The sequence below is a fragment of the Frieseomelitta varia genome, unplaced genomic scaffold (genome assembly GCF_011392965.1).
Source record: "Frieseomelitta varia isolate USP_RPSP 00005682 unplaced genomic scaffold, Fvar_1.2 scaffold_591, whole genome shotgun sequence".
Lineage (NCBI taxonomy): Eukaryota > Metazoa > Arthropoda > Insecta > Hymenoptera > Apidae > Frieseomelitta > Frieseomelitta varia.
Window position 1 is genome coordinate 486,816 of NW_025110358.1, and position 18,946 is coordinate 505,761.

Genomic DNA, 18,946 nt, shown 5'->3' on the forward strand with positions numbered 1-18,946 from the left:
CAGTTAAATACTCACAAAGTGGCCACATTTTTTTCTAGAGGCTGTTGATGCCGCGTGAAGAGGAGGATCAATGCCATCACTATGCACATGCACGCTTCCGCGGACGACGTTAACGCACGACATAACGGCGCCAACGTGGTCTCCAGCAGGGCAATAACAGGTCTTTCAAAATTTTGACGCTTCCAAGAGGGGTCGCGCGGTATGAACAATTGAAGAAAAGGCAGGGAAATGAACATAGATAAGCAGCTCGTATGCAACGATTGTTCTAGCATCGCCCACTTTATCCATTAGGTCAATTTTCCACCGACCGATAAAGTATCTACATAAATAACATAAAATAAAATTGAAATTTAATACAAAATTATATAGAATCATAGAACTCTATTGTATCTCAGCTGTTTTTAATCATTCTGATTAAATGAAATTAATAAAAATTTTTAAATATTATTTCAGCAAGAATAAGTACTTAATTTGTCCTGTATGATTTACAATAATATTTTTGTTCTTACATATTTTATTAAATAAACGACAAAAAACATTTTTATAAATAGTATGTTGCTCTATATCCATGATTAATCATTTTCATTTTGTATATTTTACGCACTACTGAGTTTCTTAATGCGACTGAAAAAAATATTGCACTTAATTAAATCCATCGATCACGAAATTATTAAGCTTAAAATACTTCATCGATTTACCTCAATATTCCAATCCAACGAGGCGTACGTTTTTACGAAACGTATATATGACTCTCTGGTAATCTTGAATTCTTGAAGAACCCTCTACTTTGCCAAAGGAGGCGGATTCTATTTCAGTAATGAAACTCTCATAATGCATGACGTGAAACTAAATTCTCTATTAAGTTTTTATTAATTAAGGAAAGTACATTAAATGGATTAGAATAACGTACCACACCTGTTCAACGTTCGCACGCAATTTCTGTTTTTCCAGTATCCCCGTTACATAGCTCTCTAAAAAAAAAAATATATATATATATATACGAGCAAAAGTCAGATGAAGAGAAATTATTTTATTAAAAAATAAGGTATTTATAAAAAAAATATATTCTGCTTAACTTTGTATATCATTGCAAAGAAGTTTCTCCTCAGTATCCATCCTTGTTCATTTGAAACTGGTCAGTCTCTTTACTTGTCATGATCATCTTTTTTAAATATTTAATCATGAAGTGATGAATTGAAACAATATTCCAGTTTTCTTATACGTAATATCATGTGTAAAATAAAATTTATTGCTAGAAATTTTCGAAAATTTTTTCGAAACGATGCTTACGCTTATTTTACCTTTCTCGAATTTTCGATTAGAAGTTACAAGATATTTTGTATCTAGACAGGAATACTACATTGTACATCAAATTATCTCATTCGTTTAATTCGTCTTTCCATTAAGGAAAGGACATCAGTTACACGTCAACCGTAAAATTACGAGACACACCTAGGTTAAAAAGTCATAATTCTACGAGCTTACCATCCTGTAAATGAGATACATACGTTACTTTTTTTTCTTTTTTTTTTTTATTAAGCTTGATACACGTTGTAAATGATTTATCACAGCCATTTATAAAATTCAAACGTTACCACTAATAACAGATCAGTTGGTCCTCAAAATGTTCGAATTCCGTTCTTCCACTATTAAAAATTACACATTTTAAATATCGTAACGATCGGTTGCAACATCTTTTTTTCAAACGAAGGTCAATAATGTGAAACTGAATTACCGACAAAGGTAAAACTGCTCGTAAGTCAGCGCACTCTGCAACATTCACGGCGTAAAATTACGTACTGAAAAATCTGATCTTTCTCTCTATCCCAGAAAATTTTACTAAATATACAATCGCAATTTCACGTCGTGAATTCCTCCACGTTCTTAGATTTCAATGATAAAACTGTCTCTATATTTAGCAGATGCGATATCTGCAACAATGTGTCTGATGTTGGCAACTATGTTCGGCGATCAGCCACGCAACGTGAATATAAGTCGATCGCGACATAATATTGTTCGATCAACGTAGCACATACTGTCATTATATCACGATTTATGCACTACACGTTGTTATACAACGTAACTTAATTACGTTGGTTTGGTTCATTATCGCGCAATAACAAATGAATAACCTATATTCGATGTATCGAGAGTCCCTGCGAATTTGAAAGGTTCGATTACGAAATTTTTCCTAAAGAGGGCGCGATAAGAGGGTGCATTACATTTTCACGTAATGCGATGAAACGTAAGAACGTGCTTCTGTAATTTCACTTCATCGTATGAAAACAATGTATGTACTTTTCAGAGCGCTTGTCAAAATATTTCACAGAAACAACAGAGTTACATATGATACAAATGATTTGAAGGTGTTAAATGCAAAAGTGCGAGAAGCTGCGGAACTTCGAACAGAAGCTTGTTGCGAACGTACCATGAAGTAGCGAATATGTCGTTCACGAAGATATTTAAACTTCTTTGCGAACACGTGTGTTGCGTAAAATAGTTTTAAATTTCATTAGTACCGTATTGAGACACGATCATCAGAATTATATTAGTAAAATTTAAAACGAATCTGAGAATACATATGTATTTAGAAATTACAAAATCCGCAGAGATCGTAAAAGTATCAGTTAATTACCCATTATCTATTTATTAATATGTCTCAATATTTAACAAGATTATCCTTCACACTTATCATATGTTTATACCGTATACTAATTTTTATATACAGCAAATTTGTTCCGAGATTAATTACAAATTTTGCCAATACAATTATGACAAACAATCGTGTCTCACTACAGTTCTCAGAATGTTGCAATGATTCACAATTTTAAAATTTTTTCTTTCTTAACACGGACAGTAAATGTTTTGTATGAAGAATGTTCAAATAATTTCGTGAGTCAATGTATTAGAAAATTCAATAATGTCTTGGGAAATTTTTAAAATAAAACGAACGCTTCTAGCGTTAATTGTTCGAGCGTCAAACTGTTCAATAAGGCGTAACTTGCACCCCCCTTTGCATTTAATCCCATCAATTACATAACAGGAACGTGGTGACCGGAAGTGTTGCTTAAGAAGCACTTGTCAGCCGAAGGGTTGAAGATATTTCTGCGAAACCCTTACGGTTGGAAGGTTTACACACTTTATCACCGTAATATTATGATACCTCGCTTCCTATCAACGAAATGCAACATGCATTGTATAACAATTGGACTTGTACTGTGAAAGAATTTTCGCTTCTTTTTTTTCAAAATTCCTTCAGTATATTGTGCCTTAAGATAAAGACAACAACGATCATAAAATGATTGCGCAATACAAATATATATATATATATGGAATATCGAAGCTCAGTGACATACATATATCTGTATCAGATGTATAATATATATATATATATCATCGAACCTCGATATTTTTTAAATATCTACATACATATCTTGAATATTATGTACACACGTACAAATATAATATATAATATATACATTATATTTATATCATTTTACAGATTTGCTTTTCTTTTTCGTCTCTTTCGAAGAATATAACAAAGAAAAGGAGTTTAGAACTAAAAATTCCCATGATCTTATCACAGGATATTACGATTGTACACGGTTGATCACGATAAATAATCGATTCCATTTTTATCTGGACAAAGTACAAAAAATATCGTTAAGCATACACGGTATGCAGAATGTAGTTTTACGTTGGAATATAAAACGTATTGACAGCCTATTATTAAATAATTAAACAATAGCCTACTTTACGAGATTATCGTCTGGGATAATTGAGTCTGACTTATTAATAGAACCTCAGATCGATTACTTCTACGCTTACCATATCAGAAGTTCCGGAATACTATGTGAAAAACTACAAAGAGCTGTTCTTTTTTGTTTTTTCTTTTTTTTTTTTTCTTCTACGCTAACTACCCGCCTGTCGGTGATTCTTTCATTTTTGTTTTTCTATTTTTTTTTTTTTTTAAGCTTAAACAGTACGATGAACTTGTATATTAAAAAGAAAAGTACAAAGAACTATTTAATCAATATCGAGCATTTTCAGGTCAGACGGTAAAATCGGGGAAATAAATTAATCATCAGGGGAAATAGTTACATCTCGACAGGCGAATTCGTAACTTTGAAAAGGAAGTGAAACCGAATAATCGGACAACGAGCAATAAACTTTCACCGAAAGAAGTGAAATTCATTACTTCGAGTGAGAAGGCACTTTACTCGCACACCAATTTCGCATTTTCGCATTACTCGCACACGCAAGAAGATCGATCTACTTACGTTTTCCTCTATATACATATACACTGCTCAAATATCATTCCGATACATTTGCAACGTCGTCTCGGTTTCTTCCTATCGCGATAAAGTCGCTTAAATGAAACTTGAGCGATGCGGTTACATAGCGCAACTCCTAAGTTATATACCATTAACAGCTTTCTTATTTATTCATTACGTTCCCGACGTTTATTTAAACTCCATGCAGTTTATTTTGTTTCATTTTCAGAAAACAGAAAAAGAAATTCGTAAAAATTTGCATGCCATACAAGATACTGTAAATCAGAAAACCAAAAAGAACGGAGAATTACAACAGTATATCATTAAATGTAGAAAAAAAAAATGAAAAAAAAAAAAAAAGAAAGAAAGAAAGAGGAAGTCGAGAGGTGTATAAATCGTCTACGACTGTCGTTCGAGTTTCATTTAAAAGTTACTTTATCCATAAACAAATTGCACCTCTTTAAAATGAGTGATCTTCGAGAGTATTTTTGCACATTTTTGCTACGCAAAAATATCCCGACATTTCATACAATTGCTACATAAATCGCTTTTGCATTTTTTTTTTTTTTTTTTTGTCATACACACACGCACACGTACCTGCATATACATTTGCGCGTATTAATCATCGTAAGTGAAACCAACATAAAAGTACATACTAAATGAGTCGAAATACTTAAATCACGCACATACGGTGCACCCCGTGGCTTGCTAAGCCAAAATCGATATAACCGCACGCAGCCTCGCGAAAACAAAGAATTTAGCGGATAAAATTTCAACTTTGCGAGTTCTTTCACATGAAAATAATGTAAGACCAGTGTCGATAGACGAAGCAAATTGCTCGAGCTGCCAAGATTCATCAAATTTTCTATTTATGTATTTACACATTTACATACGCATTTAACTTAAATTTATAACAAATCTATATCTCATAGATATACTCGTCGATATTATACTTTGCGCTTATTATAGGATATCGAGTAGACTTCACTCTTTACGAGTCAATCTATACACACGATCAATAGTGATGATTTTTTTAATACAACAAATCGAACGATTGTTTGAATTGTTAAAAAAAAAAAAAAAAAAAAAAAAAAAAAAACGAACGTTTAAAGAATTATAGAAACAACTGATAGAATTATTGTCACGTTTCATTGATTGATTTTGAAGATCGATCGTATAGACGAAGATCGCAAAGGGTGGAAAATTTTCGAACGTCGCAGCGAAATGCAATTTCGCCAGGCGTGACTTCAAGCAAAGATACATTTGCACGCGCGATTTATATTTTATTCATTTTCATCTGGTAACAATAGTTTGAAAAAAAGTAAAAGAAAACCGAGGCAGTGATAGTGGTAAAAAATAGTAGAGGATTGTTAATGGGCGTGTATCTCTTTCTCTTGTGTTTTGCTTCGTGCGCGAAGAAAGAAGGTAATGATAACGCTAAGAACTGTACAATATGTATTTTATACATTCCGTTCAGGCCGTCGTGATGTGCTCGTGTTACAAGTATTATAAATTCGTATCTATCACGCGTTGCTATATACAAATCGATACATGCTGCCACATTCTTTGAAATTCACCGGGTTTTTCGAACGACTCATAAGAGGGAACAATAGAACAATAATCGTTGATCGAATCGAAATACTAAACATTTCCCATGATACGATTAAATTAAATCTATCTGCTGACAGTAAATTTATACATCTGATCATAGTCAATTCGTGCATATGTCACTTTTAGGAGTAAATATATTCACGAAAAATGGAAATTCTTCAAATCATACTTTTGTGGTCGTCGTACATTATATATAACTGCGCATAGTAATTTGCACGTATTTGTTCAAGATATATACGAATACACTTACTAAGAACGATGAATATTTTTGTACTTGGTAATTTTGTTAAAACATTACATAAATGCATACATTGACTGGCGAATGTATATATTTACTAGATTATACAAATTTATTGATAAATTTGCTTCTCACGTGTCGTTTTAAATGGACAAATTAAAATGTTTGTTTAAACAGAGGAAAGTACGTTCAGCTATTAGGCCGTGTAAACTATGAAATTCGTTTAACGAAACGAAAAAATCGATTTTTTATGAGTAGGCAAATCGAGATAGATCCATAGAGATTTCAGCCAGTCAGACAAGAGAGCTGCGATAAAAAAAAGAAAAAAACAGAGAGAGACTTTCACAATCTACAAATAAAAATTTATACCTTCGGTCGTGATTCTTTAAAATGAAAACTTTGAAGACAAAAAGAAAGAAAAGAAAAAGAAGTATGTCTAAAAAAAAACGAAAACCTCTGGAGCGGTGTATGTATGTAAACTCATTGGTATACTTCTTTAAATCTGCTAAAATAAGATAAAACAAAATCATTAAAAAATACGATTAACTAAAATAAAAAATAACAAAGAAAAAATAAACGGGAAAATTGATCGGGCAGAAAGAAGAAAAATCTATGGATCTATGTACATAGAGATCATAATCTGCGAATCTACGAAGAAAAGTAATGAAAACCCGGGCTTTAGTTCCTCTATCTTCCATTCCATAAGTAGAGAAAATAAAACATTTCCTTTCTTTTGATCGCGGAATGGATACGAAAAAAATACAATGTACATTGAACAGGATTACGGTTTTGTCGAGTGCTGGCAAGGTCCTCGGTAGATTGCAATATTTTATTAAACAATCAATTAGTTTTTCCAAGGATTTATCTTGCTACACTTAATTTCTGTGCGCTTCACTATCGATATCTACACATGTATTTTCGTTTTTATTCTAGACAATGATCCGTTTACTTCCTACCCGAATCTCAATATTGATATCTGTATAAAAATTCTCACCGGTGGCGAGTAAATTACATGTTTATGCAAATTATTCACATTTTTATAAATGCAGCTAAGAGAAAGACAATTTCTTTTACTCGCTAAGTATTGTGACACCTTATTCGTATCTTAGTTTTAGTATCTCATATATTTCTGCATATTTTTGTACATTCTTGCATCTATAAACCTGCCATAAATGCATAAACATCCACAGTTTAGCTGAGATGAGATCCGTAAAATAAAAACGGATAATCGATAATCAAGATGTACAAAACAAAGCTTAAACTTATCTAATAAAGGAACTGCTCGGATTACATTCTTTTACAATTACAATGTATATATGTATGCATGTAAATACGTATATATATGTATATATGTATTATATATACATGTATTATATATATACATGTATGTATATATATACATGTATATATATATATATACAGTATTATAACATGTGTGTATATATATATATATATATATATATATACATAGTTTTACAATTGCTCGTGAAAAGTGTTTTTATCTATTTTCACTTTTTTGTCGCAGATGTGAAACATTCGTGAACGCAGCAGATGAAAAACAGAAGAAACAAAACGAAAAAAAAAAACGGGTTGATCGAGCAAACGAATCATCGTCAACGAAACTCGTTTGTCAAATTTCTTTTCTTTTTTTTTCGTACAGTGATCTTTGTTCATTCGCAATGGAAAAAGGTGATATAAAAAAAAAAAAAAAAGAAAAAAAAAGAAAAATGACAGTAATATATCGGAGACAGGTACTCGATATCGACCTGCTCTTATTTCTCATCGCGTTTCTCGATGCTACGATGTAACGCAGTAACTTATTGCAATATATAACGCAGTATAATGTTTGATATTTCTTCCGTTCTTTTTTTTTTCCCTTTCAATTCAATTCTTTCTTCGCAAAAATGAAATAAACGCATGTATTATACATACACTATATATACTCGTAAAAAAAGAACAAAAAATGGGGAAAATGTACGAAGCGGATGAGAACGTAAACATTGCATTTTTATTAATACAGTTTGAAGATTCATTGACATGCCTGTTTAAACGAGCCCCAACGAAACGATTAGAAATGTGGACAAGTGAAAAGAAACAGGCAATTATTACGATTAAGAGGCAAGTGTATAAAAAGTAGCGACCCGTGAAACAAATTCTAAATACTCAAGAGCTGCTCCCTTTTTCTCTTTTTTACTTTTTTTCTTTTCAACACATAACACATTCACCTTTTTTAATGATCAACATAAAAGCAAAACCAACCATTTCACAGATCAACCAATCTGGCAGATAAATACTATTCTTTCTTTTCCACCGTGCTTGCATGTGTAATAACACGTATGTACGTAAAACGGAAGTTTCTTTTGTCTTACATAAAACCCTAGGAGGTAAAATATTGATCATTACCGAAGCGACAACCGTAGACGATATATCATTAAATCAACCTTCTTTCTATCAATATTTATATCACCACCACATTGAAAAATGTTAAGATAAACCCATATCAAAGATGTGTCGAAGGTGTCGTTTCGATAATACATGAATACATATACATATGTGAGAATTGAATCGAGTTTCTTTCAAAGAAGACGAAGAGATAGAGCGATAGAGATAGAGATAGAGAGAGAATGTGTTTTACGTGTACATGTACATCCTTTATATCTGTGTATCTGTATAATTTTATTTATATATGTATATAGCCGGATCAATCACACAAAGAAGCGTGAATCTTCGATAAGAAAAACCACTTAGTCGGTTTAGCTGGGATCGTATCAGCTTTTAATCCCATTCCCTGATGAGAGCATCTAATATGTGATACAAAGATCCACGCTCGAACGATAAATCCCCCTTCGTTATGCTTCCACGAGTTTTCTCTTTCATGTAGTAATTAATACGTATGTACAGAATACAAAAAACGTTCCTTCTTATTTTCTGAAAACGATCTTTCCCTTCTTTTCCTTGGTAAAAACTGCGGCGAAATTCTTTTCTTTTTCTTTTTCTTTCTTTCTTGTTTTCTCTTTTCCCTCTTAATAAGGGGAATTCATACATTTTTTTACCAATTGTTACCACGTCCCCGACCTCTGAAACTACTACCCCTAAATTGTCCACCGCGTTTTAGTCCCCTTGGCATGAAGTTGCCGATCACAGGTCCGCGAGGCCCTCTGTCCATCCAAGGGGCTCTTGGACCACCTCTGAAACCTCTGCCTCTCGGTGGACCTCCTCTCCATGGAGGAAATGGAACTGGACCACCGAGACGCGGTCGGAAATTCGGACCAACGTCGAAATCATACATTCCTGAATGCGATGACTCCGCCGAGACCTGCGGTATCGGGCCATTCAAACCGGAATCAGATTCTGTCGGTGTCGGTGGCCCGTTGGACAAAGCGATCCTTTTACTAGAACTAACGTCATTCTCATCGAAGCTGCCATTCGTTGACGGTCTCTTCAATTCGTTACTTGACATTAAATTGCCAAGGTCGTCCAACTGATCTGGCTGTTGCGTCTGCTCAGTAAAACTAATTTCCTGGCCAGCGTTTTCAATCGACTCGCTGCTGTCACAGGTTTTCTCCGACATTACGGCTTCAGACTCAACGTGTTGCTCGTATTCACCGACAGAAGCGTATTGCGAATCCTTAGAATCCGTTATCATGGGTATAACGGTCACTTGATTCATTGCTTGTTGCTCGTCTGGATCCGTAATTGGAGGCTCGGACTCGTGTTCGTGAAGATTCGAGCCAGTTGAATATACAGACTGTTGGTCGAGATTCCGTGAGCTTGGCGTACCATGTGATAATCTACGATCCTGACAGTTCTCTTCTTGCTCAGTATCTGGAAGATGTTCCGCGTTCGTTGGCGCTTCCTTTTCGTTAGACAGTCCTATCGGCATACCCTCCTCATCGAGAATGACGACAGTGTCTGGCGCAGGCACCAACAGAGGACGACTGTTTGGCAGAATTTCGGGTGAAGATCTTTGATGTTCTTGCGATCGAGACTTACGATTGTTTTGAAGATTCCTCTGTTTATGGTCATCCGAGTATCTATCTCGCCGGTTCCTCGCGAAGCCGCGGTTACCTCGGCTTCCTCGATCGTTCCGATGAAAACCAACGTCTCTGTGCTGATGCTCCGTGGACTGAGAGTACCTGCCACGCATCTGTGGCTCGCCGGTGAATTCTTGATTAGGTCGTAACGTATGATTCTCACGGTATTCGAATTCTTGCTTTGGAAATTCTGGTTGCGTTTGGTGTAGCTGAAGGAATTCCTGTTGGAAGTCTTGCTGGTTTTGGATGAAGTTCGGCGGTGGCCTGTTTTGATGAAAATTCGATTGAGTTGGATGAAATTCAGCGGGATTGTGTCGAAAATCTGTTTGATCTTGATGAAATGACGGTTGGCTTGGATGGAATTGCGGTGGTGGAGGTGGAGGTGGCGGAGGTCCTGAATGCATCATGTGCACGTCTTGTATTATTTGTCCATGCGATCCTGGCATTTGGCCGGCAGGAAGTGGAATCATTCGCATGTCCATGTCCATGTGCTGTGAAGTCGCCGATTGATTACCAACTCTCATGTCTCTATCTTGCGATCGTACATCAACCAATACCCTCCCCTTTGGCTTACTATCAGTCTCGTCGTCTGACATTTCCATATCGACACTTTCCACGATATCGCCTGGTTGCATATGTTGCCTGATTTCGTATTGCAAAGCATTAGAGTTATTACGTATTGTAAAAATTGAAATTTGTATTCCAATCCTACGAGATTCTAGTAGCTGATGTAAGTATTTCAATATCTTACCGGTAATCTTGATCACCTGTAGACCATAGGTTGTTACTGTTGGTTATCGTATTCATAGTATCATTGGCATTATGATTCGCTGGACTTCCTGTTAAACTAATTAAATTTCGGTGATCGACATCCGCTGCTTTCATTAAACGATATGGCAATTGATTCTCCACTGTCATCGGGATAGGTATTACTCTGAAAAATATTTAATTGTTTAATTAGATATAATTCTTTTTACTAACATATGAAGGATATAGTTCTTCTTACTAACATATGAAGGATATTTAGAAAATGACCAGACTTTTACTATAAAAACTTCATTACTCATTTGAAATAGTATTTGTGTCACTTCGTGCATTATTTGAAAAGTTTGATCTTTTTTTTTTTTGAACACTCATTGTGTATGAAATGAATTTTATCAATTAAATGTTTCACCTATGATCTACATCTCCGGAGGTATTTAGAAGAGATTCTTGTGGTTGAGAGTCATCGTATTCAACTGGATCTGTAAATCCAGTTTTTTCATACATAGGTGGTGATTCTGGTGTTTCAGATAGAATTTCATTCTTCCCTCTACCACTGCCAGTCCACGTGGAATCGTTAATAGAATCCCACCTATCAACGTCACCATCCATCCACGTTTTTGTTTTCTCGTCGCATTCCCCAGGCCAGGTTGGATTCATACTATTTTTTCCTGCAAATGTTATAGAACCTGCTATATTATAAACTTATAAAGCTAATATCAAGATTATTCTGTGTTGCATTACGAAACAAATTCATACCCTTTTCTTCCCATTTAGCTGGTTCTTTCATAGTTTCACTCGGAGGCGTCCACGTTGGAAATTTAGGTGGTAACTTATTGTAACAATTTTCATCGTCGAGGAAAATAGGTGGAGGTAATGGTGGAGGTGGTAAGGGATTAACAGTATTATTATTACTCGGACCATCGAATGGTGCAATATTACTCTGACTGTTTTGACTGGAATACGGGGAAGGAGTATGCGACTCGCCGGACAAATTCCGAACAGGTAATGGAGTACTGTGTGTTATCGGACAATTATTCACACCTATAGATGTGTTTTGATTACTCATAATTCTTGAAATCACGGGAGTTACTGAATGCTGCCCTAGTACAGGTGAATGTCTGTAATTCGAACGCTGCGGAGACTCCACTCGCGACTCTGGAATATCTAGACCAAGACCAGGAATACCACCAGGATCTTGCGATCCATCGGAAGAAGGAAGAACAGTCTTTAAAAAACTAGAGATATTAAAATCTGCGCTGTTACTTTCGTTTTTGGAGGGCCTCATATTGATCACCTCTATTGGTTTAGCCTAGTAAAGCATATGCAATACTTTTATAATGTTTTATCAAATAATAAATGTTCATTTTAATTAAATATATACCTCTATCGATTCATTATACTGCTGTGACATTCCAGTTGGCGTTAACGACCTTTCATTAAATATGTTTCGCTTTAAAATGAAAAAAAAACAAATGATTTATAACAATATTCGTCGAAGTTAATATTTTCTTTTAACTATCTTACCATATTACCAAAATCCACGTTTCCTCCCATAAAAGACGAAAAATTATTAGTAAAATCACCAGAATCATTGCCTTGACCCATCTCTGGAGCTGGTACAGGTACCGGATCATAGTCATGAGAATATGAACCATACATAGATGGCGGTGCTACATCTATAATTCCTAATTGATTTTGAGATTGATTTTCTTCTCCTGGAAGTTCTATATCACTATCAGGACTTGGAGATGGAGCATTTATATCTGGTGATGGAATTGGTGAAACTAACGTTGGTAAAAGTTCATCTAATTTCTTCTTCAAATTCTTTACACGACTACCAAAATTTCTGTATGCCTATTAATGAAAGATTTTTAAAAATATTAAAAAAATCATTAATAGAAATTATGGACAATATACTGTTATGGTATACTTTTTTCAATATACTTACATTAGTAACTATTTTCACTTCACCTCTTTGAGTTTCATAAAATTGATCAGCTTGTTCTAATAGCTCAAGTACTTGTGTCCTTTCTCTAATTTCTGCCTCCAACGCGCGTACATAGTTTTCAACATTTCTAACTGCCAGGTCCACTTCTTTTTCTGCATCTTCAACTCTTCTTCTATCTTTTAATGAAGCACACAGTTCTTCTGCATTCTCTACATCTATATTACTTTCACGTAAATCTCTTAATCGTGCATCAGTCGCTTGTTCTAACGTGGCACATGATCTCATAGTAGAGATAAGTAAAGCGGCTTGAAATTCTTCAGGCGGTGCTGTTGGCTGAGGCTCTAATTTCTTTTTTGGAGCTGCTGAAATTAATCCGGACAGATCTGCCAGGAATTCTTCATCATATACTTGTCTCTGATCCCAAATCTTAAAGATCCTCAATATGCGATGTTTCACTTTTTCATCTCTAACCATAGTTGTCGCTCGTTGCAGAGTTGTACCCCACGATTCCACAAATTCAAAATTCTTTCTCTTCGAATATTGTATGACATCATTTGCCAGATAAAAGAGCGTAAGACGATGCTCAACTTTTACTGTTATTTAAGAAAACATCATTGTTATCTGACAAGTTGCAAATCAATAAAAAAAAGAGAAAATACAATTTAAACTATGACTTGAAAGCATGATCTTAAAATTTATTGAACTCGAATACTTATATATAACACAAATGTCAAAACAACAATACAAACAACAATGTCAAAACAATAAACTACTACATTGTTTTTCTATCACGTTTTACTACAAAAAATTAAGATATTTTACACTTCAGATTTTTAATTGCTTTTTAGGATATTTTACACTGCAGATTTAAAAGCATTTTAAGATCATACCAATTGATACTGATACTCAATACCAACAGTACAAGTTATTTGAATCTTAAAATATAAGTTAATAGAAATGAAATTTAAAATCATGGCATATAATACTATTGACACAAAAAGTGCAGTAACAAGTTTACCTTTTTTGAGAACTTGTAACCAGGTGGCAACAATCTTTTTGTGGTGCTGTCTCCTCTCCAAACACCAAGCAGAGAGGCCTTGTATAGACTCCTGCGAGTCCTTTAATGTGTGAAGCCTTCGCTCAAAGAGCTCTACATCAAATTCGGCTGATGCCATTATGGATTCGTGTAATTCATTTACAGTGGCGTTTACAAAACTGATCCAATGTTACGTTTTAACGTGAACCACCGAGAGGAACACGTAGAACGTTGTTCTGGTATCATAGGTATGTCCATCCAAGCCAATCAACCTAACCAAGCATCGCTGCTGTGTCGATCGTCGGTATTAAACCTTGTGAACGTTCATTCGGTTCAAACCATCTTACATTTCCTGTCCACGTTAATGTTCTGTAGTTCTTCGAGACGTTGTTTCGCACAGAAAACAACAGAAATTACAGGAAAAATCACTCGATTCGCAACTCGCGCAATACGTTGAGGACACCGCTTTTACGTCACCTATGAACCTCGAGGAAACTTCCCCAATCCCGCCAGTGAATCCGTCACGACGACAATTTCATCCGCCCGGTATTATTGCACGCACAACATGTCAACTGTCGCTGGTTATTTCAAAGCTATCATATTTCTGTCCGACCGATCTTGAAAACAAGAGTCCGCCATCTTTTTGGAACCAAAACACGAGCGCGCAATGGCCGGCGCGATTTTCCAGTATATAGGGTAACACCAAAATAAACAGCAATTGAGATAATAATTATAACGACAATAGCAGTAGTAATAGTGATCGAAATAATAATGACAAACTTGGTGAGCTTACTTTTCCTAAAAGCGAAGCAAAGATCGCGAAACGCATAGATCCGAATGCTCATCTTTTCTCGAATGTAAACACACTTTGTTTATACCGAATCTTCCACGGATGATCGTCGTGTACAGAATCATTCAACGTCGTCAGTATTTTCTTTCCATTTGGAAGTAAATATCTCGGTGGTACACAAAATCCCGTTCTGTCACGTGTGATGAAATTTGGGATATTTACACGATTTTTTACGAAATTTTTTAAATAATATTTTAGTCTAATATGCATTTACTTATACATGTGTATGTTATTACTACTACTAGAAGGAGAGACTATACTTATAATGTAGTTTTAAAATCTTTGTAATCGGAAAGGTATTTTTTTGTATAAAATATAACCTGAAAATATTGGAACGATATTGGAAATGTTGAATATTGGTTAAGCAGGTGCGTCTAACAATAAGTAAAAAGAATTTGGGTAGTTCATCTAATTTGGGTCGTTGTTTCTAAGTTTACAAACCGCTCAAGTCAGGATTCGAGCTAATCTTAAATAAGCAAGGTTGCGTATTAATTTTAATTTTAATAACTTAGAAATGTCGCGCTCGATGTTATAGCTTTAAATCGCAATATTACATGGCTCATACTTCTTTAATTCATCTGCAATTTGCATCTACAATATCAAATGCTATAGCTTTGAGATTATATTTTTAACTATGAAAATGTTAATAAATTATTAAAACTCTTACCACATTATTATTTATCAAATCATGATTGTTTATATTATCAACATTGTTTGTTAATCATGAAAAAACGAGAGAGAAATAGCGGCGAACCGAATTAGTTAAGCGAAGATCATATCTAAATTTAGGTTATTTGGAGAATTTATGAATTCATGTCTCTCAAAAAGAAACGTTTCATATTATTTTCATCTTATTTTATTATATCATTTCCAATTGAACTTTATTTTATATTAATAACTTTTGTGCAAGAAATCAGTTTCCTTTCGATTTCGGTATCACCCGATATAGCTCGAGGTTAAATTCAGGAAGAGCACTCTCTCGCAAGGATGTACCACGTTTTGAACTTGTTGATTAATCTGTGTGTACTTTGTAATGCGTTTTCCAGGTAATAGTTTCTATTATTCAATTGTTCCGTATAATACGAATAATAAACAAGTACATATTTACAATCTACTTTTATGCATTTCAATAATGTTATAACGATCTCTGAATGAACAAAATCTAAGCTAGCCAATAAAATACAAAAATAAAAATAGTTTTAAATGCCAGTTTTATTCATTCCATTATCTTAATTTATTCATGAATAACATCTGAAGATATTTAATATTTAAAAGTATTTATCTTTTCTCAGATTTGAACTCGATTATCGAACACATATCATCTTAATGCTGAGTTTATTCAAAATTTGTTGTCAATTGGATTAATGATTTCAATTCGATTTGAATCGCAAGCTCTATTTGCAGATTAACTCTATATATAAAAAAAAAAAAGAAAAAAAAAAAAGAATGAACTCGATGACACTTATGAAGCGACATCTCAAGTTGAAAGTTTGTAACTTGGGTAGTGACAATGAGTTACAGAGGTAGAAAGAAGTTTTTTGAAAGGAATGTAAATCTGGTTGGTTATTTCTGATGGATCCAATGCAGTCCTAAAAGTAAGCACGTTTATTGGTTAAATGTTCCACCTGCGTTGCGCGATGGTAATAAAGTGGGGAGGACTTTTTGCCTTTCCTCTTCTACAAAACGATTAGTTCTTCCTGATCATTCAACACTTGGCAATCGAGTGTGATTCATATATAAGAAAAGTGGCTGTATCATTCGGTAATTTGTTTTTATTTCTCTTCCTCTTCCGTGATTAGATAATTAAAAGTTAGGAGTAAAGTTCAATTGGGAAGTGATATCAGCTTTAAGCAGCTGTGACTGTGAGTGATTAAATTTATTATCTCTTATTGGAATTCTAGATTTTGTCCAGTTTATTTTTGAAAAGCATTCCGAAATGTCACCGAAAACGAAGGTTTATGTTGTTGGTGTCGGTATGACAAAATTCGAGAAACCGGGTAAACGGGATGATTTCGACTATCCGGACATGGCGAAAGAAGCAGTTGCGAAAGCTTTGCAGGATGCAAAAGTTTCTTATAATGAGGTGAAAGCAGCCTGTGTAGGATACGTTTACGGAGATTCCACCTGTGGACAACGAGCATTATATCAAGCTGGTCTTACTGGTTGTCCTATATACAATGTAAATAATAATTGTGCCACTGGTTCAACAGCTTTAATAATGGCTAAACAAATAATCGAGTCTGGCTCTGCTGATTGCACGTTGGCCCTTGGTTTTGAAAAAATGGAGAAAGGTTCTCTAGTATCTAAATTCTTGGATCGTACTAATCCAATGGACAAACATGTGGAACTCATGGCCAATATTGCTGGTGAATCCTTATAAGTTATTAATGAGCTACTTGTTATACAAAAAAATCTGTATTTCGTAAATTTTAATCTTTTTTTTGCTGCTTATTTATATTTTTATTCTCAGGCATAAATGAGAGTCCAGTCACTGCCCAAATGTTTGGAAATGCTGGACTTGAACACATGAAAAAATATGGCACCAAAGTTGAGCACTTTGTAAAAATTGCTTATAAGAATCATTTACACTCCCTAAACAATCCATACTCGCAGTTCCAAGAGAAATACACGTTGGAGCAAATAATGAAATCTCCAAAAGTATTCGGACCGCTTACTAAGCTTCAGTGTTGCCCAACATCCGATGGTTCAGCAGCTGTGGTTTTGGCTAATGAAGACTTTGTTCGTAAACATAGACTTGAATCTCAAGCAGTAGAAATTGTGGCGATGGAAATGGCCACAGATCCAGTTTCAACATTCGCAGAGAAGAGTTGTATTAAACTTGTTGGGTGAGAAACTCAAGTTTATATCTTGATATAATGCAACATTGAGAGAAACAAATAACAAATAATAAAAATATTATTTGTCTATTTTATAGCTACGATATGACGAAACATGCTGCTGAAAAGGTGTTCACTCAAACTTCTTACAAACCATCTGATGTGGATGTTATAGAATTGCACGATTGCTTTTCTACTAATGAACTTCTAACTTATGAAGCATTAGGACTTTGTCCTCCAGGACATGGTGGAAAATTAGTTGATGCTGGAGACAATACATATGGAGGGAAGTATGTAATAAATCCTAGTGGAGGTTTGATCTCAAAGGGACATCCTTTGGGAGCAACAGGATTGGCTCAGTGTGCTGAACTTTGTTGGCAACTTCGAGGAAAGGCTGAGAAACGGCAAGTGCCAAACGCGAAACTTGCTCTACAACATAATATAGGATTAGGTGGAGCAGCTATTGTTGCTCTGTATCGTATGGGGTTCTCTCAATCGTCGGTAATTAAGAAAAATCTAAGTGGATCGTCTGCTCCGGATCAGTTCAAAGCGACTCCGTTGTTTAAACTATTAGAAATTGCAATGCAAGAGGATGAAGAAAATTTGATTGAAAAAGTTCGTGGAGTGTTCGGATTTAAAATAATTAATGGTCCTGGAGGTGCGGAAGCCTATTGGATCGTAGATACTAAAACAGGGAAAGGAAAAGTAGAATATGATGGAAAAACTAAACCCGACGTTGTAATCATGATAAGCGACACGGACATCGTTGATTTTATTTCTGGCAAACTGCATCCACAAAAAGCATTTTTTCAAGGAAAAATTAAGATTCAAGGTAACATGGGAATGGCAATGAAATTAATTGAGTTACAAAAGCGCGCTGGCAAAAAGATCGAAATCCTGCGTTCTAGATTATAAAGAACAAAGATCTCTAAGTCTTTCAATGAATGAAAATTATATTTCGATATTAAATATAATATAAATATGATTCCAGAAATCAAAAGATTGTATGTTACGTAATTAATACGTACGTTGCAACCAAAATATTGTAATTTAAAAGGATACTTATTCAAAGTATGTACATTCATTCCACTATCTAGAATCATATAATTTAATATATATTTCTTAATTGATGTTGTGTACATATACACAAAATTGAATAACTTAAAAGATAATATCGTTATTACATGATAAAAAGAAAAAATTTTTATATGAGATATATCAATAGCTACTATTTCGTTTTAAAATTCTATTTTTATAAATGTTATCTCATTTTAAAAAAATTATATTTAATAAGAAAAAGTGAATAAATAAATCACAAAAAAATAACAACAATCAATAACTTTTTTACTCGAT

At 34.4% G+C, this 18,946-nt stretch overlaps 3 protein-coding genes across 10 annotated transcripts in view; 1 reads left to right on the forward strand and 2 right to left on the reverse strand.

Moving 5' to 3' along the window:
• The window catches only part of LOC122534388 (multiple C2 and transmembrane domain-containing protein), a 35,171-nt gene extending 34,200 nt beyond the window's left edge, over positions 1 to 971 (reverse strand). For 5 of the 6 annotated variants that reach the window (XM_043664970.1, XM_043664969.1, XM_043664972.1 and 2 more), the window contains exons 1-3: positions 911 to 971; positions 699 to 806; positions 16 to 319 (exon numbers count right to left, since the gene is read on the reverse strand). The gene's annotated coding sequence lies outside the window, so the exon portion shown is untranslated. The remainder of the gene's footprint in view (positions 1 to 15; positions 320 to 698; positions 807 to 910) is intronic. The other variant, XM_043664968.1, reaches the window with a different exon arrangement.
• Positions 972 to 7,824: 6,853 nt separating this feature from the next.
• LOC122534387 lies at positions 7,825 to 14,923 on the reverse strand. 2 transcript variants are annotated; one of them, XM_043664961.1, is made up of 8 exons: positions 13,889 to 14,923; positions 12,871 to 13,463; positions 12,447 to 12,776; positions 12,304 to 12,372; positions 11,679 to 12,231; positions 11,332 to 11,608; positions 10,909 to 11,091; positions 7,825 to 10,799 (listed from the first exon to the last, which is right to left on the reverse strand). In XM_043664961.1, the coding sequence occupies exons 1-8, from the start codon at positions 14,043 to 14,045 to the stop codon at positions 9,173 to 9,175; spliced, it is 3,789 nt and encodes a 1,262-aa protein (XP_043520896.1). In that variant the 5' UTR covers positions 14,046 to 14,923; the 3' UTR covers positions 7,825 to 9,172. The 2 variants fall into 2 exon arrangements, with proteins under 2 accessions (XP_043520896.1, XP_043520897.1); XM_043664962.1 differs by having other exon boundaries at positions 11,332 to 11,590; positions 13,889 to 14,922.
• Positions 14,924 to 15,774: 851 nt separating this feature from the next.
• LOC122534391 (sterol carrier protein 2) lies at positions 15,775 to 18,573 on the forward strand. 2 transcript variants are annotated; one of them, XM_043664980.1, is made up of 4 exons: positions 15,775 to 15,802; positions 16,658 to 17,122; positions 17,227 to 17,602; positions 17,692 to 18,573. In XM_043664980.1, the coding sequence occupies exons 1-4, from the start codon at positions 15,790 to 15,792 to the stop codon at positions 18,506 to 18,508; spliced, it is 1,671 nt and encodes a 556-aa protein (XP_043520915.1). In that variant the 5' UTR covers positions 15,775 to 15,789; the 3' UTR covers positions 18,509 to 18,573. The 2 variants fall into 2 exon arrangements, with proteins under 2 accessions (XP_043520915.1, XP_043520916.1); XM_043664981.1 differs by lacking the exon at positions 15,775 to 15,802 and adding an exon at positions 16,395 to 16,517.
• The last annotated feature ends 373 nt before the right edge of the window (positions 18,574 to 18,946 follow it).